Genomic DNA, 25,626 nt, shown 5'->3' on the forward strand with positions numbered 1-25,626 from the left:
GCTGAGGTCACAGTGCAAACAGACCTGTTGACAGTAGTGAAGAGCCCAAAAGCTTGAATTCAGCTACTGTGAGCCACACCAAGGGTTCAGGACATGAGGGGATCTACTTGGGAGTCAAGAACCTGTTGCAGCTGGGTCCAGGGGCTGGGGCAGGATGTTGGGGAGCATTTTATGTCCCTGAGGCTCAGATCATGAGGCTAGCAGATTAGCCCTTGGAGTCACTCTGGTGTCCCAGGTTCAAGATGAAGTTGTGAGTCCCGTTCTTTCTCCCCAGGCAAGAGGGCAGCATGCAGCTGGTTTGCACAGCAGGGAAGCAGTTTCTTCATAGTAGCAGTGTGCCAGAGTGGTAGTCCTTTTCAGCATAACAGCAGCCCTTCTTCCTGGCAGAGTATCCACAGGTCCAGAAGTATACTGAAGAGTTGGTATCTGAGGTCTAGTTGTGCCTTTAAACTTGTCTGAAACTTCTAGAGGTGTGCCTTTAAAGTGAGTGCACAGATGCCCTCCCTTCCTGACCTTGGCTCCAGACTAACTACAAGGTATATGCAGCTCTTTGAATGGAAGTAAACAAATATGAGGGAGGTCTCCTTCAGAATCCGATAAGGGACGAGGAGTAGTACAAAAGAAATAAATGGGGTCCCTACTTTACCCAAAGATTGGAAGAAACAATATGATACAGCAACCTCTAAGGTACTATTACTAATTTAAGGAGGTCTTCTTTATCAAAACCCTATAGAACTATGTATATAGTGCACATTAGAAAGTAGATTCGAGTAAAACGGTAGCATATCAGCTATCCTTAGGTAATAAAATAAAAAAACCTCTGTCACCCAAAACTCCCCCTTCTATCTATACATCTAAGCCCATACCACATGTATAATAAACAAAAGAGGATATAAATGTGCCATAGAAAAACTTGAACTGTATTTAATGGACCCTTATGAGAATCCTTTGTTGTACTGTGTAAAAAAGAATAAGATGGTATTTCTTCTTACTAATTTGTCTAACTGAATATCTCTTTTTGAAATAGAAATTTGTCCTGACGAAGGTCGCATCCTAACACCGAAACGCTGCGTCGACAACTTTGTTTTTAACGTTTGAATGTATTTTTTGTGTAATTGCACAGTCCTAATTGACAACCTTGTTTACAATCTTTAAATGTATCCTGTATGCGTATTTGCACTTTTTTAAACTTGTTTTTATGGCACTATAAAGTTTTTATGAATATATTACTGTTTGAATAAATTGTACAATTTTCTACATATCATTTTAATAGTGTTTTTTATTCATCAATTTTCCTCTAATATTGTGATTTATTGCATGTGTGGTTGTGGCATCCAAAGGGCAGTGATACCTTCTTTCTGTATCATATTGTTTCTTCCAATCTTTGGGTAAAGTAGGGACCCCATTTATAGCTCTTTGTATGGAGACAGTACACAGGCAAATCAAGTGCAAGTTGAGCTGGGCCCAGCTCCTCCCTCCCAACCTGTCAGTGATGGCTTTTTCACTCACACCTAAGCTCCCCATTGTGTATGACGGACTAGGAGGAATATTCAAAGGCCAACTGTCACCCTTGCCCAGTCATGTGACCCAGAGTCAGACTGCAGGCACCATATGGCAAAGGAAAGAAAATACCAACTTTTTAAGAGTTGCATTTTCAAAATTAAATCTAAAATCAACTCCACCCTGAGTTAGGGTTTGAAATTGCAATTCCAGAGATACCAAACATGAAGGGGTTACCTCTTCCTATTTGGGAATTACACTCATAAAATGTAAATAAGGTAACTCCCATATCATCCTATGGGAGCGGTAGGCCTTGCAGTAGTGAAAAAACTACTTTAAGAGTTTTTCAATACCAGGACATGCAAAACATAAAGGTACATGTCCAACGTTTTTAAATACATTGCATCCTGCCCTCAGGGCTGTCCAGAGCCTAACCTAGGGGGTGACGTAAATTTATTAAAAAGGATGGTTTAAGCCATACAATGGGTTTACTTGGCCAAGTTGAAATGGTAGTTTAAAAACTGCACACAGAGACTCTGCAATGGCTGGCCTGAGGCATGTTTAAAGTGCTACTTATGTGGGTGGCACAGCCGGTGCTCCAGGCCTACTAGTAGCATTTAATTTAAAGGCCTTGGGCACAGAAAGGGCCATTTTACTAGGGACTTACAAGAAACAATAACTATTCCAATTGGGTGTAAACCAATGTTACCAGGTTTTAGGGAAGGAGCAAAAGCACTTTAGCACTGGTTAGCAGTGGTAAAGTGTGCAGAGTCCTACGCCCAGCAAAAATGATTTCAGCAAAAATAGGTGGTCTGAAGGAAATCAATTAAAACACGCCAAAGGTGCCAGCTCTAACACTTTGGAAGAGAGGAAACCAGCAGTGGCCCATTCCTGCCAAAGTTGGACGGCGGGTCAGAGGAGGGAGCTTGTCTCAGGGGACAAAATACAAATAGCATTTAAAAAACAAAGAAACACACCTAATCTCGTCCGTCTCCACTGTCCACCCCATCACGCCCTTCCTACTTCTGGGACAGGGTCCCAGACTGCAATGCGGTCAATCATGACCCTGCATGAAAGCAGCATTAGGATTGGCTTGAGTGCTGGGACTTTTGGCTCCCGGGTCCAGGGGGATTCAAATAAAATGATAAAAAAGGGTTAAAAATGTTATTTTTATTAGCGGGGGTGGAGCGGTGCTCCTCCGCCCTAATGGAGGGTCCTCCGCTGGAGGAAACCTTTCCAATTGGCTATTAGGCACAGAGCAATATTAAAATTCAGATTTGTGCTACAGCTCACTTTGTAATGGTCCATTATGATTCCCTCACTTCAAACGTGTTTCAGCTCAAGCAATTAATTTCCATCTAGGCCATTGGTGAGCATAATGATGGCCTTCTGTCAAATTTCAGTTTATCTGATGACCATTTTCTTTGTATTTAATTTTATTAGACTGCTACCTTATTGTATAGGAAGTTTGTCAGTGAGTGATACTTCATTTTTCAATAAGCTGAACAGCAGGGGTAATAGACTTCTGGTTTTGACAATGTATTTCTTATTTTTTCAACAGATATGCCCTGTTGTTTCTGACTCCATCAAAACCAAACTGCAGCCTTTCCTGGAGACTCTGGATGGTATGATGAATGTGTAAATGTGTAAAGTTTTCTCTTTCATACTTATTTTGTGCTCCTTTTCTGTTCTCTTTCATGTTCCTTTTTCCTTTTACCATATTTTTCTATACTTTTCTATTCTCTTGTTCCCACATAGATCTTCCTATCTTTCATTCTTTTTTTCTGTTTTTACTTCTTTCTTCCTTTTTCTTCCTTCATTGTTTTTCTCTTCCTTATTCTCTCTTTCCTGTTTTGTCTCCCTCTCTCACGTATTTTCTATTTCTTATTCTTTCTGTTTATCTGCCTCTCTCTTTCATTTTCTATCTCGGTTTCTTTCTTTAATGCTGATGACATGCAGATAGTGATAGCAATTAAATCTGATGTAAGTACTGTGGCTAGACAGTTTAACAACTGTCAATCGCGCATCACTAGCTGGCTCAAGGAGAACTATCTAAAGTTAAATACAGAGAAAACTGAGGTGATACTTTTTAGAAACAACATATCTTTCTGGAACGATTCCTTCTGCTGATTCCAGTCCTTGTAGATCTCCTGGCCGTAAAGTAAAACATCTTGGGGTCATATTTAATAACCTGCTCTGTTTCTGTGAACAGATCAACTGCATCACATCTTTGTGTTTTTATCTTTTTAGTGTACCAAAAAAGGTTTTACCATTCATTCCAGTTGATATGCAAAAATGGTAATAGATGCCTTGATTTTGTCCAAAATAGACTAATGTAATGCTCTCTATTTAGGAATAGACAAACAACTTCAATTGAAGATTTATTCTCTGCAGAACGCTGCAGCTTGTCTGCTTTTAAAAATGCAAACATTTGGCTCCATATCAAACAACATTAGGGGCCTCCACTGGTTTCTGTTCAAAACATGGTAACATTCAAGGCATTGTGCACAAGGCACTGCATGGACACCGACCCCAGGGCTTAAAGAAAATCTTTGCTCGCCATTTTCCTCGATGTGATCTAAGCTCTTCCAATGCTCAGTTGGTGGCCATCCCTAGTGTAAAGAAGACTGTGGAGTGGAAGATGTTTCTCCTACTTGGCAGGTAAGCTATGGAATTCCCTGCCTTTCTCCCTTAGGTCTCAAACGAACTGGCTTTGTTTCAGAAAATTCTAAAGACCAATTTCTCTTTCCCCAGTATTAAATAAGTCTCCTCATCTTCCTGATCAGTGGCAGCATGGTAGCACTAAGATGCTTCGGCATTCATGCACTCTTACTTACTTACCTTCATTTGTTCTGGCTCTTTCTCTTTCTCTTTCTATCTCTCTCTCCCTCTCTTTCTCTTTTTGTTGCTTTCTTTCTCTTTCTTTCATCTCTTTCTTTCTCTCTATTTCACTATTTTACTCTTTCTTTCTAATTTTGTTGCTTTCTTTTTCTTGCTTTCATCTTTCTCTCTATTTTGCTCTTTCTTTCTTTCTTTCTTTCTTTCTTTCTTTCTTTCTTTCTTTCTTTCTTTCCTTTTCTTGCTTTCATCTTTCTCTCTATTTTGCTCTTTCTTTCTTTCTTTCTTTCTTTTTCTTTCTTTCTTTCTTTCCCAGCCCTCCTTCTCTAAATAACTAACTTATATTTTTCAGTCACAGTAAAACTAGACCACACGGCTGGAATTGACTATTCGCTAATTGGTCCACCAGATGTTACAGCAGAGTCAGTTGATGTGGATCTGAAGGTAATATAAAATAGAGACAAGATGGAAGACCTGAATGTATTACTGATAGTGGGCGTGTTTGCCTTGTTTTTGACGCTGTTCATAATAGGGTAGCTTCTGTATCAGAACATATTGGACTGTTGAACCAATCGTGCTGCAGAAAAGATTTTCACCACAAACAAGACACAACCACAGTGAAATATAAACATTCACTACACACCACCTAGGCTTATAGTGTAGATCCATTGTCTTTAGGGAAGTTAGTGTCCCTGGTACTTTGCCCTCCTACTCCTTTCTAAGTCTTTCCTTCCAAACAGTACATGTGCAATCTGTTGCAAGACGTATCGTTAGCTTACAGTGGGCTTAGAGCCCACCCATTACTTACCATTGGTTGGCTCCATTGTCACTTTCATTTGCTTATTACTTATTCATTAGTGGGTGTGGCCTTTCCTTCCATTTCTTGTGTTTTCACTACCCTGATGCTTAGATGTATTACTGCTTGCCTTTTCAGAAGCTATTTCTTTATTTTTGTTTATGTACTCCACAAAAGGCCATACGTTTTCCAGCTGTCTCCCTAGTGTACTTCTCTTCCGCTATGTGCTCCTCTCTCACCAGTGTGATACTTCTGTGTGCCGCTCCATGATGCACGCACCATTATTTACTTCATTTTTGCCAGTGTGCTTCTGCACTCTCCCAGCTCCACATTGTCTACTCTCTCCCACCAGTTTGTTATTCTCCCCTGCCGTATGCGCTCTGTATTGATCTCCTTCTCACCCATTGGCTCCAAGTGCACCCCCCATGTTGCTCCCGCCTCTATGTTACCACCAGCCACCTACGTTGGTTCTGCACCATCCCTGTGTTCCTTCCTCCCTGCCGAGTCTGCCGCTGTGTTGCTTCTGCACTTTTTCACCTGTGATGCTTCCCCTGATCCGATATCCCAAAAATCCTCACTTTTTTTCTTTTTATTTGTCAATCTGAGTTGGATTGGCAAATAAATACAAAAAAAGCGGACATGTTATTTTGCAACCACACACATTTGTGGTGCGTATGCCCACAAAATGATGCACTCTGCTTTTTTTTCTCATTTATCCATGCTGCATAGCATTGGAGATAGTGTATAAAGTTGCCAATGGTATTGGCAAAGCCAATAGGTCAAAGGCGGAACTTATAGGCTTTGCAATTGCTCGTTATATTAATGACATTAGGAAAGCTGCCTTTTCTGTGTTGCCGCTCCAGATATTTTACATTTTGCTGGACCCTGTATGTGCTGGTTTTAAAACTTTGTGCACTTTATCCCTGCTAAACAGGAGTATAAAGCCTGTGATCCTCTGTAAACATTGTTACATTGGCTTTATCCTAGTTAGCACATTTAACTTTGCCTGTAAACCCCTAGTATATGCTGTAATATGTGCACCCAGGGTCTTGAAGTTAAATCCCACTTGAGGATTGCAGCACCTATTGTACCATCCTCTATAATGGCAGTGCAGAACATGGCTTGATGCTTAGCCTGTGTAGCCTGACTTCTGCAGTGTAAAACCTGCAGTGCAACCTGTTAAAATAACCCTATTTAACAGGTAAAGACCTCCCTTTTAAATGTTAGCAAATCATCCCTATGCAGGCATGGTAGCCCACAAGCCATGGTGCATGGTATTTAAAAGTGCGATCGAAAGAAAATTAATGTTACCATGTCCCTACAGTGACAAAGTCCCAAAAAAGTTTCCACTGTGGTGATGTGTTCTCTGGGATTACCCGCCACATAGGCACATGTCTCAGAATTGTAACACCCAGGTGCAAGCACTCAGACAAACTGCCAACAAGAATTAGAAATCCAGTTGTGCTTCACACCATACACAACCCACTGAGCAATACCATGTAGCGAGTATTTCCTGGTAAAAATCAGTCCCAGAAGAACATTCTGTTAACACCACAGTGTCCGACTCTGCATGACAGGCTTGATGAGCCACATTTAACACTTTGGTGCACGTGAAAGGGAGAAAGAGGATAACAGGATAGTTTGTGGGTGTCCACTCGGCTTGCTGAAGGCTCCTGCTTTTGTTCTACCAGATTTCAGTCTTTGGGTTTTTGTGGGTATAGTTCCTTCATAAAATTGGATTTTAGCGATCAGCTGTGATATGACACTGGTTTTTTTCAGAGTACACTCCCCTACACACCTTCACAATTAAGAATCCTAATTTAGGGGTCCATTAGGATGGCGGACGGATCGCCACCGCCATGCAGGCGATGGCGATCCGTCCGCCATCCCTGCCCGTCCGCCACCTTTCTTCCCCCCACCATATTACGATGGCGGGGGGGACCGTGGCGGAGGGGAAGACCGTCCGCCGCGGTCGGCTTGCGACCGCGGCGGAAAAGGCCTGATATGGTGGCGGTGTCTATCAGACACCGCCAGCCATATTAGGATGGCCGGTGAGGAATGCCTTTCCGTGGCGGCAATGCCGCCACGGAAAGGCATACGGTCTTTGCTTTGGGGGCCCGTTGCGGGCCCCCAGGGTGAAGGGGGGGTGTGGGGGGTGCACATGGGGGGTACCTATGGTACCCCCCAGCATTTCAATGTACACCATAACAGGCACCGAGCGGTGCCTGTCATGTTGTGCATTGAAATGTACAACATGCATTTTTTGCATTGCGGCGGCCGGTGCTTCAAGCACCGTCCGCCGCAATGTAAAAACTACGGGATGCACCCGCCACTGTGGCGCATGCATCCTAATTGGGGGCACGGTTCCTCCGCCCTTGTGGCGGACGGTACCGGCCCCCGACAGGATGGCGTACGTCCTAATGGATCCCTTAGTGTGGCTGAAAATCTTTGCCATCTTGAAAATGTCCTGACACATGACATTTTGATCTAGTTTGTAGTAAGGCAAACATGAACTAATGAAAAATGTTGATAGGGTTGCTCCTGGGAACTTTTACCCCATTACTTGGGGAGTGCCAAGTAGTCATTCACATCATTAGCTGGTGCCCAGCATTAATTCAGCACCCGAAGGAACCTGGACAGTACACTTTCTGGACTTTTGAAAGAACAGAAGTGTAGTGGTCTGTGACCTTTGAATAGCTCTTAAGGACCGGACCTCCTTTCCCTTGTACCCAGGCGAAAGAGGTGGACTCCAAGGGTCAATTGGCTTACTTCCTGTGTGCCTATAGGAACACAAAAAGTTGCAAGAGTTTTTTTCAGTGCAATTCCCAACTACCACTGGTAACTGAAATTTGAACTGGACTTTGATGTTGGCCCCTGCCTGGCAACCCTAGAGTCTGGTAGTGCCGCCTGTCATCCCAGTTGACTTAGAAGCACATTCCTGTGGTTGCCTGGGCACCAGAAAAAAGTTTGGACACTTTTGAAAAATTTTGCTCCAGAGCCAAAGGACCCAACTGTGAATAGGACGTGACCGGCAGTTCCAGGCATCAAATTGAATATCAGTTTCATCCTCCTTAAAGACTCCAGCAACACTGAAAAATACAAAGTCGCTTTCTGTTTTGGGACTTAGCAAACCTCAAAAGCTTCAGCGCCTTATGGAGACCTACCTGTGGCAGGTATCCAACCAGCAGTTTCATGGTGGCGGTGGTTACAAATTCTGATTTGTCCCTTGAAAAATCAGTTTTTCTTAAAATAAATAAATAAAAAAAAGACAAAGTCCCTTTTTGGATTAGGACTTTGAAACTTTTTTTGAACATTTTGACTGCCAGACTTATGTTGGGACCAATCCACTTGGTGTATCCGACCAAGGCTGTCTGGTGGTGAGCCTCACATTACACCTAGTTCAACCATGACCACTGATTGCCACTTGGGAATTGTGTTTTCTTGGCACTATTTTCACTTACATCTTTACAAATTAATGTCTCTTGTTCCGCTTATTGGATATTTGTGATTATTATTCAATTTTGTTCATTCAATTTTCTCTGTATATTTCTAATTCAGATTGGGATTTTTATTCATCTGTGGTTCGACTTTATTTGCCAAAGAGAATCTTCCCTGCTCTGTGCCATAGCTACTGGGGTAGAGCTTAAGGTAATGTAGCGACTTTGGTGGCTGATCCTGGCAAAAGTTGGGATTGTTCCTTGAGGTGAGCAGTCACCGACCCCAAATATTAATTGAATTTGCCACACTGACCATATCCATATTACTCATATCCCCTTATTCATTCATAAACGTATTGCTCAAAGCCACCCCATCCATGGGTTTCAAGATTTATAGCGATCCTAATTCCACTTTTAGTAGATGCTCCACACTTTCTACCACTTTTTTCGTTGCCATTGCCTTTTTATAGCCAAGCACTCTCATTTAATCCATATTTTTTGTCTCCAAGGCACTGTACATGCTTGCAGCATTTTGGACAAGAATACATCGAAAACCACTTGATCTACTTCAGTGGGTCATTTTGATTGTGCAATCGACTACTTCACCATTTGTTTCAAAATAGTTCTTTAGGTTATTTTTATGTATGTCTCAACTCAGCTCACCAACAAACTTTTTAATTCAGTTTTGCAAGGACAAAAGATATGAGCTCTTCAGACAAACTATGAATGCTGAACTTCCTTCAAGTTGGACTTTCCTCAAACAACTACACAAGAATACAATATATATTATACATTAAAATCCATGACGAAAATGACGAAAATGAGACCAGATGCATAAATATTAACTCCCTTTCTTATATGGAAGAGGATGTAAGTGAGCTGTTGCTAACATTTTATTAGGATAGAATTGAAAGCAATATAATTTATTGACGCATTAAAAATTGTAATCAGAGGGGATGCTATGATCTTAGTTTGAGTATGTCCTACAATCAATCTTCAATCAAGCCCTCCTTGGAGACACTTTTTCGCCCCTGCTCAAAATCATTAATGTTTCCCCAGTTTATTTATTTATTTAGTCATTTGTAGGGCGCAACGAATCATCCCCAAGGGGATCTCTCGGTGCCTGAGAGGAAAGCAACCTATCAGCAGTAGGAACGAGATTAGAAAGGCCAGGTTTTAAGCAGTTTCTTAAATTGAAAGAAATTGGAACAGGCGCGGACCTCCACGGGAGGGAGTTCCAGTGACTAGGTGCCAGATAAGAGAATGCTCGCCCACCCATGTTGGCCTTCCTTATTCTCCGGATACAGAGCAAATTCCAGTTGCTGAATTGAAGCTGTCGAATAGGTTGATAGCGTTCAATTTTTTTCGGCAAGTATGCTGGCCCCGTACCCTGGAGGGCCTTGAAAACCATACATAACAGTTTAAAGATGGCTTGTTTTCTAATAGGGAGCCAGTGCAATTGGCGCAGGAGAGGTAGAGAGGGGGTTCGTGCTGGCTTGTTGAGGGCAAGACGGGCTGCCGTATTTTGAACCACTTGAAGTTTGGCCGCCAGGTCCTCTCTTACTCCCACCAACAAAGGGCTGCCATAATCTAGTCGACTAACTAAGAGTGACTGGATAAGAGTCTTTCTGGCATTTAGCGGGATCCACAGAAAGATTTTTCTGAGTATCTGCATGGTACCAAAACACATGGCTGACACGGTCTTCACCTGGTCTTTTCATGGATAATTTGCTGTCAATTTTGATGCCCAGATGCTTAGCCCATCCTCTGGGGGAAGGAGATTCTCCTAATTCTGCTGGCCACCAAACAAGGGTCCATAGCTCCTTCGCCTTGGCAAGCAGTAAAATCTCTGTTTTAAAGGAGTTGAGTTGGATGAAATTCTTCTTCATCCACCTTGCTATACTGGACATGCAGTTTATAAACTTAAGTTTGGTTACTGAAGGGTTAACCTCAAAGGGGACTATCACCTGCGTGCCGTCTGCATAAGATATAGTTTCAAATTCACAATTCCTAATAATTGCGGCTAAGGGGGCCATATATATATATTAAACAAGGTAGGGCTCAAAATAAAGCCTTGTGGAACTCCTTTATCTACCAAAGTGGTTTGTGACCCAAAAGAGTCCAATCTCTCAGAGCCTGTCCAACAGAGACTGTGCCAAAGGCAGCCAATAGGTCAAGCAGTACTAACATAACAGGGATATCCTTGTCCAGAGACATTCTTAAAATGTCAGTGACTTCCAACAGAGCAGTCTCCATCCTATAAGAGGCACAGAAGCCCGACTGGGATATGTCTAGTATGTCATTCTGTTCCAAGTAACCGGAAAGGTGCCGGTTGACTAGTGTCTCCATAATTTTTGAGCAGCAAGGAAGAAAAGAGATTGGTCTAAAATTCTGTAAATCGGTGGGGTCAGCTAATGCCTTTTTAAGCAGAGGTTTGATGCGAGCGCATTTCCATTTTCGTGGCACCATTGCTGTGCCTAGCAAGATGTTGCAAACTTCATGAAGCACATCAGCTAAAACTGGAGTTAGGTCAGACATAACAGCAGGCGGCACCGGGTCAAGAGGGGAACCGGATTTGACCTGAGTTAATAAAAGGCTTACTTGTTCCCCCGAGATGTTAGGAAAAAATTCTAGGCTCGAAGAACAGTGGTTTTCCATCACGGGACCTTCTCAAGGACTGCCTCTTCAGGCCCAAAGGCACGATAGATCATGTTGATTTTATTAGTAAAGTGGCTCCTTAGATCCTCACATAATTCTTGGGTGGATGGCGGGAGTGGATTGTTGGACCTCGGATTCGTGAACTCCTTTAGGATGGAAAAGAGTTCCCTAGAGGAGATCCTAGCTTCCGTAATGCGAGAGCCTAGGTAGGTTCACTTAGCTATGTTACAGCTGTTTAAGTAGGCTCTATGAGCCACTCGGTAGCGGGATTCCTCATGCTCCGATTGGGATTTCCTCCATTTTCTTTCTAACACCCTGCATGAAGCCTTTTCTCTCTTAAGACTGTCTGAATACCAGGTGGCAGGAGCTGGCCTCACCTGGCTATTTACCCTCTTTAATGATGTAATAGAGTCAAGGCCATCGATTATAGAGGCCTTGAACCTTACTAAGGCAGTATCACAGTCGTCACAGTTCTTAAGTACGGGAGGGATATAAACCCGAAGCAGCCAGAGTCACCTTTCGCCAGGACCTGTGCAACTCCTTGCGGGTGTGTAGGGGGCTGGGTGATTTCATCGATACCCAAGAAAAATTAAGCGCAGAGTGATCAGTCCAGCCTAACTTTTGGGGAGGTTCAGAAAATAACTCAGGAATGTTCGTGAAGATCATGTCCAACACATGTCCTGCCACATGTGTGAGGCTAGTGATTCTAGGGGATAGTTCAAGGGTTTCCATCGCTGCCATCAGACAAACCGATTCTGTGTTGGAGAGAACCTCCAGATGATGGTTGAAGTCCCCTACCAGCAAAAACCTGCTGGTCTGTAACGTATAAGGGGCCAGCCGTTCTAACAATATTGAACAAAACTCTTTCTTACTATTTACATGAGGGTGGTAGGCTGGAGCTCCACCCCACTCAATCTCTTGGCCCCGATGCACTCTAAAGATCAATAGCTCTATATTGGGGGAAGATAGTGTATCAAGGGTCTTAATATGATAAGGGGAACGAGTGGCGATAGCCAGACCTCCGCTCCGTTTTCCTGCTCTAGCCAGATGAACCACAGCATAGTCTGCTGGAAAAGCCATTGCCAAAACTGGCGTCGCTTCATTATTCAGCCAGGTTTTCATGAAAAGACAGATGTCTGGCTTGGTCTCGTCTAATAGGTCCCAAATTTCTGCCACTTGTTTTGGGATGGATCTCACATTAAGATACAACCCCTTAAAGGGTACTGCTTGGACCCCCTGGTCTGTCTCTCACTTCCAACATCCTGCCCCTTGCCTGTGGGACTAGGGATGGAATATAATAGTGGACTAAGGGGTGTATGCTTGACTTCACCCAATGTCAATCCACAATTAGAGCACCTCTCTAACGGGACATCATCTACGACTTGCAGGTTGGTTCTTCCCCCTGGGCAGGCTGAGGCCTGCCCAAATTCCACCAACCTTTCCTTAGGGTATACCAGCCTGGGGGCCAGAGGTCCCTGTGGGAAAACGGGCAGCATCTCCTGGGAGAGCTGCCCACTAGAGCGCTAACCGCTAGAATGGCGCCCCGCAGGTTTGAAGAGCTAATGAGCGAGCTCTCTCCACTCAAACAATCGGACATCCGATTGCGGTGGACCGGAGAGCTGCCCAACGAAGGTTACCACACCAGCTGGCAAGTCTGACTGAGAGTACACGCTTGGTTTGGTGAAGAAGAGCCAATGAAGATGGCAGGTGGAGTTAAGAGTGACGCTCTATGTCTTCAGGAAACCGCCCACCATAAATGTGGACTTCCTTGGAGCAGACTGATGACTCACCGAGAGTGGCTTATTAGGAAATCCTTACCAGGCAGTAGTCAGTGAATCACCACACAAACAGGCACCACGCACATTGACAATTGCGTTGATTCAACAGCGTAGACCAAATTTCAAGAAATGTAGGCTCACCTTACGACTCAATACTTGTCATTCCCATTGAGTCCCATATTTGTTTTTTTGGGCCTGGAATTGTTTGACCAGTTACTCGACAGTAACCGAACAGTACCTCGATCTCACGCTCAGCTTTCATCTCAGTTCTCTTCTAAGTGCAGCTTTCCTCTTAGCACGACATGGGTTTGTCGGGGGGTATGTCTCTTACAGCACTTCTGATGCCTGGCGCATACCACTCCAATCGTTGCCAAAATTGTAGTGATTCGAAGACACTCTCCTTTAGGTGTAAGTAATTTATTTAGCATGAGAGAAACCATAAAACACAGTCGTGCCAGACGCAGATAACAACTGTAGGAAGGTGGATCTGTATATACTATACCAAAGTAAGGTATAGTGTGCACAGAGTCCAGTGGATCCCCAAAGGTAGGCAGAGGTAAAAGTAGATAATACCTTACTCTCTATTTGTGGTAGTGTGGGCAAGCAGTAAGGCTTCAGCAGAGGGTAGCGTTAAGGATTTATTGTACACACACAGGCAGGAAATGATGTCACACATTCAAAGACTGAACTCAGACCAATTGGTTTTGTATAAAAATATTATTTAGTTGTATTTTATTTTCTAGAAACAAGCCAGGCCGGTACAGGTAAGAGTAATAGTACTTTGCAAGAATAATGCTGTTAAATACAGTTTGAATGCAGCTGAATACAATTGAGTAGGTTACAGGTAAGTCACTTGTTCATAAAACAGTTGGAATTACTTTTCGGTTACTATTGAGATTACTTTGTACGGTACTTTTCACATGACTTTTTAAGTTACTTTTTCTACTCAGAGTGATATGCCTAGATATCACACTGGAACATTTCCTAGTTAAAAGGCAAGTAAGTCAGTTTTTGTACATATGCTGTTTCTTAAGGTTTCATTCAAACCAACTCCACACAATTTTCACAAGAAAGTAGTCAATGCAGTCCTATGGGAGAAAACCAGGCTATCGGTTTAACAGAAAGTACTTAGGCGTGGGAGTTGGTTTTCTGGGGTTAGAACAGGGGTTCCCCCAGGGTCAAGGATACACTCTCAAAGCACCCTCGCAGCACTAGGGTGCCCGGGTGCAGAGTGCTGAGGCCCAATGTTATCCAATGGGGGTTAGAGGGTCTCTGGTTGGTGGCGGCTCACAAGCAGCTCACAAGGTTGTGGGAGTAAAGCTCAAGGCAAAGGGGATCCAAGTTGGCACACAAGATGCACCCACAGCGGCACATGGGCGGCTGAGTACACAATGCTGATTTGGCGTTGGGTGCCCTGTTGTTTTCAATGAGAGTTGCCAGGCTCGGTCCAAGAAGACTTCCAGGAGGAACCAACAGCTGGGCAGGTAAGTTGGAGGGCTCAGGTACGTAGGTGCACCTCAGGTTCTCTTTTCCAGGGCACAGGGCAGCTGGAGGCAGGGGTGTCTTTTGAGGTCGAATGTTACCCTACGAGGCCACTCGCGGTTGGGGGCGTGTCTGTGCAGAGGCTACTGGCGACGTCGGAGAGTCCTGAAGGGGGAAACCCAGAGTGGGCTCAGACTCCGGAGTGCTAGGGGACCTCGATGGGACCAATGGGCCACTCAAACTTAGGCCGTAGGCCACACGTGCAGTGGTAGTTCCAGGCGTCAGGTTTCTTTGTCTTCAGCAGGCTCAGAGTCTTGCTTTGAAAATTATTTTGAACAGAGATGCTGTTCACAGAAGGTCCAGTCTTTGTGGAAGGCAGTCAGTCCTCCCAGGGGTTCTGGAGGTCACTGGTGGCAAGACAAGGTGACATTTGGCACAGAATCTCTGGCAACTGCAGATGAGCCGGTAGGGACTTGGGCTAAGTCAGTTTTTCTCTGTAGTCTCCTCTGAGGGTGTCTTCTTTCGTCCTTCTTCATAGGTTGCAGGACTCTTTCTTCTTGGTTCAGGGCTGCCCCCTAAATACTGTATTTAGGGGTTGTTTTAGGGGCCTCGAGGTCAGTAGCAAATGGGCTACTGACCTTAGGGTGACTACACCCTTGGTGTGTTCACCCCATGTGGGGGAGCGGACACAATCCCTAATCCTGATTGGAGAGTGTCTGCCATCTGCAAGATGGTGGGCACTGAAAAGTGGCCTTCACCTCGCCTCCCCCACCTGAGGGGTGGGGTTGGGAGAGGTGGGCACATCTTCTAGGCTGCTCTAATTTTACCTGCCTGTCTTCCCACCGAAAAGGGGAAGAGGCAGGAAGGGGGCCAGGTCCTGATAGCAGGAGATGCTGGGGGTCACGTTACAAAGGCTGCTAGGCTTTTGAAGCTCCCCTGTCACAGATGGCTCTTCCTGACCTGGGAGAGGTGTGAACACCTCCGCCCAGGAAAGGCTTTTCTTCTGGGCTCAGGGAGCGAAAGCTCCCACCCCAGGGGTCTAGAAACATGTTTACCAGTCAGGGAACCCAGCAGAGGCTGGTTGTTTTTGAGGGGGCATCTCTAAAATGCCCTCTAAGTGCATTGTATAATAAATCCCACGCTGGCATTGTGTGGATTAATTATGCTGAGAAGTTTGCAACCAAGCTTCCCAGAATTCAGTAAAGCCATTTTGGTGCTGTGGAGTTTGTATTGACAAACTCCCAACAATATACTCTTTATGGCTTTACTGCACTTATACTGTCTAAGAATGAACTGAGACGCTGTAGGGGTACAGTGCTCATGCAACTGTACCCTCACCAGTGGTATAGTGCACCCAGCTAGAGGAGTGTCTTACCTATACCGTAGGCAGTGGGTTGCAGGCATGGCACACAGGAATGCGTGCCATGTTGACTTTTCACTTGTCTCTGCACCAAAACACGCAGAATGCAATGACACTGTGTGTGTGTTAAGGTACAGGGCCTCTAAGGGTGGCACAATATGTGCTGCAGCCCTTAGAGGCCTTCACTGGTCACAGTGCCCTTAGTACCCATGGGACATTTTACCAAGGGCTTATATGTGGCTGAGAGGTGCCAATTTGGGGTACAGAGGTACAGTTTGGGGAAAGAACACAGGCCCTGGGAACCTGATTGGCAGGGACCGAGGACACATCAAGTCAAAGTGCATCAGAAATCAGGCAGAGTGTGTGTGTGTGTGTGTGTGGGGGGGGGTTAATGCAACAGAAACCCAGCTTCCTACAGCCACCAACTGTCGACACCAGAACGCGGAGCTCTGATGACCTCATAGAACACCTGAGCGTCATGCTTAACTAGTGCAGCTTAAGCACGCTACAACAGGCTGTCATGGGGATAGAAGCTCAGAAAGACAAGGACAACCCAAAATCACAAGGACATGACTTATGAGCAAGGAGAGGACACACCACATTCAACAGGAAGGAGAGTTATATTGAAGGACATGGTAAAATTTGCAGGGATGTGCATTCTGTAGAAAGGCATACAAAGATAGCTAATTAACTTGTCAATCAAGTAAACAGAACTACACCAAGGTGATGTGACTGTTCTGATTAGCTATTGCTCAAAATAGTACACGAAGTACCGTACATTTGCTACATGTTGTGTACGAATCTTAGAGAACGATGAAAGAAAATAAGCGGTCAAGAAAATCAACCAGTCTCACACTTAACTTTTCTGCTTCTAGGGGGAGTTTTTCGATCTCTCGCATCACTCTGAGATTCCTTTTCCTCCACCGGCTCTGGCCTTCCCTGTGGACAACAACCTTATGGTTTACTTTGGGATTTCAGATTACCTCTTCAATACAGCCAGCTTTGTGTACCAGCAGGCGGGCATCCTGGTCTTCACGCTCACCGATGACATGGTAAGGGGACAGCATGCACATTTTTTTTTTAAATACCCATAACATTGCTACCTGGTGCCCATTTCTCTCAGACCCTGTGAGGAGCGGTTGCGCTCCAGGTCTATTTAGCATCCTTAGTCTCCAACAACTGTCATACCATTAACTTAACTCTGTGTGAATGGACATTTACTTTCTCTATTGAAAACATTTGAGAAAAGCACATTAGTAGGTATTATTATTACCTGTATTAAAATATGGCATGTCCTAATATATATTATTTAAGATAGAGGAAAGAAGAATGCTCTCTTTTCAATTTGATTCCCAAAAAAAGTATATTCAGTCAGAGGGCTTTGATTTTATCAACTGTCAATCCCAGTTTTGTACATTTTAACTGGCAATTATACCTCACTCACTCAATCTGCTGATATATGTTTGGTATCCGTGGAGCTCTGATTTATGGAATGTATGGATATGCAAAAACCAGCGGCCGTAAGGGCTGTGCAGTTATGGGTTGTTTCCATTGAAAAGGCATTTTTGTTTTGCCATGACCTTTGGTACTGCTTGACAAATCTATATGAAACTTTTCAATACTAACGTTCATCCACTTTGAATGGCTTGCATAACCATGAAGCAGTGGGCAAACAAAAAGCAGGACCGGAGAGCCATTTCACTTTTACTCCCGGTAAGATTCTTGGTAAGATTCTTTGCTTCTCGATATAGAAATAAATGACTCAGGGCCATATGTAGGTAAATGGCATTTACCGAATCGTAAATACCGAATTTTACCGATTCGGTATTCACAAATCGGTAAATGCCGTGTAGGTAATTATTCGGTAACAATTACTGAATCGTTAAGATTCGGTAATTACCGAATCGGTAAATACCGATTCAGTAAAATTACCGATTTGTCAAGGGGGACAGGGTGTCACTTTGACACCCTGTTGCACCCCTGAATCTGGCTTGTGTGCCATGTGGCACACATACATGCCCTAAGGGCATGTATGTGTGTCACATGGCACAGGTGTACATGCACAGATGTGCATGTACACAGGAATTCGTTATTTAACATGCAATAGTATTTCATGGTAAATAACGAATTCCTAAGGGCCTGTGGCACTGTTTCCAGTGCCACCTACATCCCATATTACAGATTCTGTACATTTACTGATTTGGTAATTTACAGATTCGGTAAATTTACAGAATCTGTAATTATCTGGCCCCCTACATCTGAAACTACAAATACCGGTCAGTAACGCCGAAATCGGCCGTTACCGACCGGTATTTGCCACCTACATATGGCCCTGAATGGAATATCACAAAACAAGGAATCAAAGTAGAACTTTATACAAGGAAGTGCCTTTACTTTGGTTGGTGTAATTCTGTTCAGTAGTTTTGGAGAAATAAGAAAAAAATGTAAAGAGGTTGAATCATAAAGATACATTGACAGTTAGAAAGTTAGAAATGTGTATTGTTGATATGTCTATAACTTTACCACTGTTTGACAAATTTGCTTGAAATTTGACTGATACTTAACATGTTTTCCTTACTGTTGGTTTATTTTAATACCTGCAGATTTCTCAAGGTGTTACAGTTACAGGAGGGGGGTCAGAAAGTGTTTGTTTGCTAATAGGTGGAGAATCATTTGGCAAATCCACATGAAATTTGACCACATTTAGCATATTTAGTTTTCTGTGAGTATGACAAGTTTCATGCAGATCCATCAAGGGAGCAGAGATAACAAGCACTGGCAAAGCCAATAAGTCTTGCCTATACGAGAGATATTAGCTTTGTTAATGTCTTTTACCAATGTTGTACAACTGTGCAGCTGCTGTGCAGCAAGGCTGAAAGTAAAAAAAAGCTATGATGCAGCCAGCATTGACTGCATCATAAGCTTTTTTTCTTTACTTTCAGCCTTGCTGCACAGCAGCTAAATTTTTCTACAACACGACTAAAAGACATTTACAACGCCAATAGCTCTCGCATAGGCAAGACTCATCGGCTTTGCAAATGCTTGCTGTAAATAGCGATAACTACAGGAAGAAGTCCAAGCTGAAATAGGATTTTCTCATTGAAAAAACAACAGCCAGCAAAACCCTACTTCACACTCACACCAACAAGTTGCATTAAATGAAACTTTCACACTTGAGTGGCATGTTTATGTAAAGAAAACCTCAGAACACGTCTGACACTTCACACAATTGCAGACTAAGGGCCAGATGTACGGCCATTGGCAATTGCGACTCGCGAATTGTGTGTCGCAATTTGCGAGTCACAATTGCCAATGTACAACAGTGTCTGAAACACTGTTTGGATTCCCAATGGGGGTCGTACATTGCATGCCTCATGCATAATAATTAGGCTGTAGCAATATGCGACCCCATTGGGAATGGCTGGCACTCCCTGGGATGGTGGCCTGCTGGGGTCAGCCGACCTAAGTGTCTGGGACTGCTTTTAAATAAAGCAGTTAAAAATAAAATGCAGCCCGTTTTCCTTAAAGAAAAACAAGACAAATTCCATGGGACCACTGCCTGCTCTGAAAAAATGTTTGCGCACCCATTCACCAAGGGAAAGGGGTCCCCTCGGGACCCCTTCCCATTTGCAAATGGTTTACCTCCCTCTTGAAGAGGGTGGTAAACTGCGAGTGTTTTGCGACCGCAATTGCGGTCGCAAAATATTATTACATGAGGTTCAGACTCACTATTAGCAGTGCTTTAAATGGGCCGGTACTCACAGGTACTGAGTACCGGCACTTCTCAGTTTTATCTCCGTGAGTACCGGCACTTCTCAGCTGCCGAGGAGAGTACCGGTACTCATTAAACGCTAGTGCTGGCTGCCTGTCTCTGACAGCCAAGGCACTTCAGTAGACCTGAGCCGAGCCCCTGCTGAACTATTCAGCTTGGGCTCACCTGCATACCGTCGGGGTGTTCATCATCATGCTGTGTTGCAAACACATAAATTGAGGCAGCCCTGTGACAGCGCTATTAAGAAAGCCATAGGAGGTAACCAGCTTCAAAATGTATTTAATCCCACCTCATTCTTTTGTGTAAGTGTCTGCTTATGTTTGCCTGCATGCCTGTGTTTGTTTGTGTGAGAGAAATACGAGCGAAAGGGGGAGAGAATAGAGATGCTCTTGGAAGGTGTATTAAAGGAAATGTGTGGAATGTTTGTGTGTGCACGTCTGCTTGTTTCAGTGTCCCTCACCTCGAGAATATATAGTATTGTGCCAAGCAACAGCAATTAACAGTATTGATGTTGAAAATATTAAAAACAAGGAAATGTTAAAATATCACTGCGTTTGGCTTTCATTGAGTAATGAGTAGACAAACCTGCTTTGTTTATTGAAAGAAATTTCTCATGTGTTTTGGTATGTGCTGCAAGTAGTATAGAAGTCAAGAAGTAATGGCATGCTTCTAAGCCCCTCCCACGCGCCACATTTAAATGAGTACCTGCACTATTTTTCCCCCATTTAAAGCACTGACTATTAGGAAGGCACGCCCTCAGAACGCCCTTTCCTAATAGTGAGTCGCTAACCCTATTTTGCGAGTGACTATTTAATTAGTGACTCGCAAAAAAGGGTTAATATGGCCCACCATTTTCTTTGCATGCGCGACCGGGTCTAAAACCCATTTGCAAATATCCGACGTACATCTGGCCCTTGGAGAGCAGACACAAAACCACGTCTCACCCCTGTACCCAGTGTCTGACTGAATACCACCACAGGCCCTCCTAGTCTTCAGCTTTGTTTTTACCTTCACTTTTTTATATAGTGCTCCAAATTATTCTGCTGTTCAGAAAATCTTCTGTTTCAAGGCTACAACTAATATTTCAAGAAACTGAAAATTGAATATGACCCTGTGTAAAATTTACAATTTACAAATCAAATAAAAGATGGAACAAAACTTTTTTTTGTAGAAACTACTAGGACAGCGCTTTGGGGGAATATCTATGAGGCAGATAAGGCCTCATTAAGAGGAGGAGATATTGCCTTATCTTCATACATGAATGACATTCAGGAATACGAATTTGTTGCACTACAACACAATCTTGTAACAGCAGAACACAATTTGAATTTAAGCAACAGTCAAAGTAATTTTGTTAGATGAAAAGAAGCCAAAGAAAAAAACGAAGTCCTATTGTTTTAGGAGGACTACTGAGTTCACATAACATAAGGCAGCAGGTTTATGAGGATGGGAATATGCAGGTTATCCTTTAGCCTGCGAAACTAAAGCTTGCTTGATTGCGAACACGGTAACTCAAACGTCAACTATATGCCCATTCTTATTTTTTAACAGAAGGTATTGATTGGTTTGTCTCCTCAAAATGTAAAGGATCTACAATTTTTCTAGTTGCCCCAAACACATTTGACTATGTGTGCTGGAAGTTTCTATCCGGAGTACTTCAGGCAATGGGGCTTCTGCTCAGCCTCTTAGGGCCAGATGTAGGTCGCTCGATACCGGTTGGTAACGGCCGAAATTACTGAATTTCGGCCCTTACCGACCGGTATTGGGCTTTCCAGATGTAGGTGGCATTTTTTGTAGGATTCGGTATTTTACCGAATCGGTAATTTAAGGATTCGGAAAAATACCGAATTCTTAACATACCGATTCGGTAAATTACCGAATCCAGGATGTAGAGAGCACTTACATTAGGGCCCGATGTAGGTAGGCAAATACGGGTCGGTAACGGCCGAAATTCGGTAATTTTGGCCGTTACCGACCGGTATTTGAAAAATGAGATGTAGGTGTTAAAAATTTACCGAATCGGCAAATATGAAGCGGTAAAAATCCGAATCGGTATTTACCGATTCCCTATTTCCTGAATCGGTATTTACCGATTCCTTATTTACCGAGTTCTTATTTACCGATTCGGTAAATAAGAAATTGCAAAAAATGGCCATCGAGATGTAGGAAAGGCCAAAAATACCGAATTCCATGAAATTCGGTATTTAAGAGTCTGTATTTACCATGGAGTGAAAGCAGGTGGTAACCAGGTGCAGGCTATAAAAAAGGGCCCAGAATGCAACAGTGTTGCAAGAATGGCGGCATTTTATGTGATTGCGAGGCGGCAAAGGCTACCTGCAGCAGGAGAGAGGGTATGGAGAAGGGAGGAGCAGGTGTACAGGCAGAGGATCACCCTGTTCCAACTGACTGAGCCTGAGATGCTGCAGAGGTACAGGCTACACCCCAGAACCATCCTGGACTTAATTAGGGACCTCCACCCATACCTGGATTACCCAACACCCAGGGCCCACACCATCCCACCCCATGTGCAGGTGCTGTGTAGCCTACACCTGCTTGCCTCTGGGACCTACCAGAGTGTGATTGCTGCAGTAGGTGGTGTGTCCCAGAGCTGTCTGTCCCGTTTTTTCAGGAAGTTCCTGGATGCCATGACGCAGAGAATGGAACATTACATCCGGTTCCCTGACACACCTGCGGAACTTGCAAAAACAAAAACTGACTTCTATGAACTGGCACACTTCCCGCATGTGATAGGCTACATAGATGGCACCCACATTCCACTATGCCCACCTGCAGCCACTGAACACATCTAAAGAAATCGTAAGTCAACGCACTCCATCAATGTTCAGGTGATATGCAATGCTGGCAACATCATCACAGACATAGTGGCCAAATTTCCTGGGAGCACACACGACTCCTACATTTTCCAGAACAGCGGAATATACACACGGCTTGTTGCTGGAGATTTTGGTGATGGATATCTGCTAGGTAAATAAGTCTAACACACCTTGATATGAATGGAAGATGTATGTGTCATGTGTATGTCACTCATGGACCTCTCATTCCCTCCTAGGCGATAGTGCATATGCCCTGCGTTCCTTTGTGCTCACACCGTACCTCAATCCAACTAACTGAGGCGAAAAGCATTATAACGTGGCACACAGGTCAACTCGCAACGTAGTGGAGCGCACATTTGGACTCCTCAAGAGCAGGTTCCGCTGCCTCCACAAGAGTGGAGGTGCACGACAGTACACCCCCATCCTGTGTTTCAAGATGATAGTGACCTGTGCCATGTTGCACAATCTTACCACCAAAGAAGGCACAGAGGTGGAGGTGACACATCAATAGGACATTGATGATGACCAAGAACATGCAGACACCCAAGCAACAGGAGCAGCAGCAACAGATGGAAGATTGAGATGGACAGAGATTACACGTCGATATTTCTAGGTAATGTATGACACACAGACAGGTATAGTGTTTGACGAGTGTAGTTTAATATTCACTACATCATGATTACATTGGAAAAGCCATTGTCCATCAATGTCCATGTCCAAGACTGCGTGTGCTCAGTTGCCGTCACTGTGTGCAGTCCTGTGGATTTAAGGCAATGTTCAATGCTTACGCCCACGCACTACATTGCGGGATTTATGTGCCTGGGTTTCCATATCTCGGCTGGGGCCTGACTCAGCATTGCTGCGCCTGATGCTCCTGCGCACCTCTGGTACAGGTGTGCTGGAGCCACTCCTGCTGGTGGACCCCTCTGTCTCCTCCACACCCGTGTCACCAGCATTGCCTGTTTGAGTGGTGAGCATCTGCTCCATCGCAGAGGTCACTCTTCCCATGCCCCGTGTCAAGTCTGTGCAGCAGTGCACAATTGCATCCTGCATGGATATTGAGCGGCGGCACAGTAGTGATGTAGCTGTAGCAAATCTGTTCAGTGCCTTGGACTGCTGCTGCATGTTCTGCCGCTCCCTACGACGCTCTAGTTGATCCCTGTCCAACTTATCAGACAGTACACCCATGTATGTAGAAATGTCTGACATCCCCTTGGAAATTGCCTCTAAACTACAAGTAATGTGGCCTATTCCCTTGTCTATGTTTGTCATTTTATTGTTCATGCTGCGCACCTGCCTATGCACGGCCATCAGTGCCTTGGCCTGCATGCGCTGTACTTTGACCATTGTGGCCTCCAGGCCACAGAATACGCTCCCATCTTCCTGCCCATCGCCAGCCTCACGTGCCCTCCTGCCAAGGACACTGGTTCGCGCAGCGCCTGCTGAAATCTGTGGTCTGGCCTTGTCAGCCACAGGTGCTATTGTTTGATTTTCCACATCCTCATCCTCCTCATCTGAGGATTGCAGGATCCTCTGAGGGGGCACATCAGGCCTACTTGCCCTTCCATGCATGGACGACCTTGACGTTGGTTTTGGTGTAGGCGGTGTGCTTTCCACTTCAGGAGATCCAAACAATAGAGGTGATAGCGGGACAGGTGTTGGGGCTCGCTCTGGTGTTGAGGCTTCATGGGTTGTGTTGTTGCCTCCTTCTACAGCGCTATGACCTGTGCTTTGTTTCTCTTTTTCTCTTCTGTTAGTTGCTGGTGCCCTCTCCTCCCTTGCTGGTGCAGTACTGCGTGAGGACTCTCCTGTGGAATCAAATTGACATAGGGTCAATGTTGTTGTTCACCTGTGTGTAGTTCTTTAATAAATTGTTTACACACCTTTGCACAGTGTACATTGTGTGTTTGGAGATGTGTGTGGCATGCCTTGCTGAGTCTTGTGGTGTATGCATTGCATGTATGTACTCATGACTACGTCTACCATGATGCATTGCTGGCCCCAAGTATGAGCTGTTCTGCAGTGTAATGATTACACACAGTGGGGTACGGGTTCAGGGTAATGGTTGTGGATTAGGGTACATGCATCTTACCTTGTTTCTTTGTTGCTTTTGCTGTACTGTTCAGGTCTCCAATCCCATGGATGCATTCTGGCTCCAGGGTTGTTTCAACAAGCTCCTCCATCTCAGTCAGTTTTGGTGCTTTGCTCCTGCCACCTCCTGTCACACCAGCATCCTTTTTGTGCAGCAATCTTCTTTTTTGTAATGATGCGCAGGTCATACCATCGTTTTTTAATGTCATCGATGTCCCTGTGCGTCACACCAATGGCATTGACTTTGCCCTGTATGCCAAGCCATATGTTCCTCTTCACAGACTCTGCAACATGCAGAGACTGTTTTCCAAAAATTTGGTTGTAGTGACTCACAATTTCTTCTACAACCACCTGCAGTTCTGCTGGGATGAACTTGATCTTTCTTTTGCGCTCTCCACCATCCTTCTGCCCTTCCTGAGACTCCATTCTGTTGCACAGCTTGGATCTGGATGCTCAGCTCCTCTCACCTCAGCTCCTTTGTTTGTTCAGTTGCTGTGCACCTGCATGGATGTGGCCACTCCCAGGTACTGGGGAGGGGTGCTTCATTCTGATTGGTTGGATTCTCTGGGCCTTGGTTGTGGGATGTGTAGGGTGTCCCTGATTGGTTGGCAGGCTCACATGTCGATTTTCAAACTTCCGAATCGGTATTTACCGATTCGGTATTTACCGAATCGGTAATTTCGGAATTTACCGAATCGGAAATTACCGATTCGGTACATTTTTCCGATTTTTTACCTACATACCATTTTCCGAATCTAAAATACCGATTTAGTATGAGTCGGTATTTAAGAATCGGAAAAAACTAATTACCTACATCTGGCCCTTAGTGCATTCCTCAGTTAAGGATTCGTTATTTACACCAACTAGAGGTTAATGGTAAATAATGAAAACCTTTGAAAAAGCATTTTTTTTGCTTTTCCAACAGTGCCATGTTGCAGACATACATGCCCTTAGGGCATGTATGTCTGCAACATGTGCACCCATACACAATTGAGGGGTGCAACAGGGTGTCAAAGTGACACCCTGCCACCCTTCAATGTTTCCCCTTTTTACCGAATCGGTATTTACCGATTCGGTAAT

General features: G+C 44.3%; 1 protein-coding gene across 1 annotated transcript in view; it reads left to right on the plus strand.

Annotated features, from left to right (window-relative positions):
* Nucleotides 1–25,626, plus strand: part of LOC144768456 (bactericidal permeability-increasing protein-like) — a 347,712-nt gene that overhangs the window by 148,781 nt on the left and 173,305 nt on the right. Inside the window, exons 6-8 of the mRNA XM_078652124.1 lie at nt 3,062–3,125; nt 4,691–4,782; nt 16,725–16,901. Coding sequence (XP_078508250.1) covers nt 3,062–3,125; nt 4,691–4,782; nt 16,725–16,901 — 333 coding nt within the window. The remainder of the gene's footprint in view (nt 1–3,061; nt 3,126–4,690; nt 4,783–16,724; nt 16,902–25,626) is intronic.

This window comes from Lissotriton helveticus, chromosome 7 (assembly GCF_964261635.1).
Source record: "Lissotriton helveticus chromosome 7, aLisHel1.1, whole genome shotgun sequence".
NCBI lineage: Eukaryota > Metazoa > Chordata > Amphibia > Caudata > Salamandridae > Lissotriton > Lissotriton helveticus.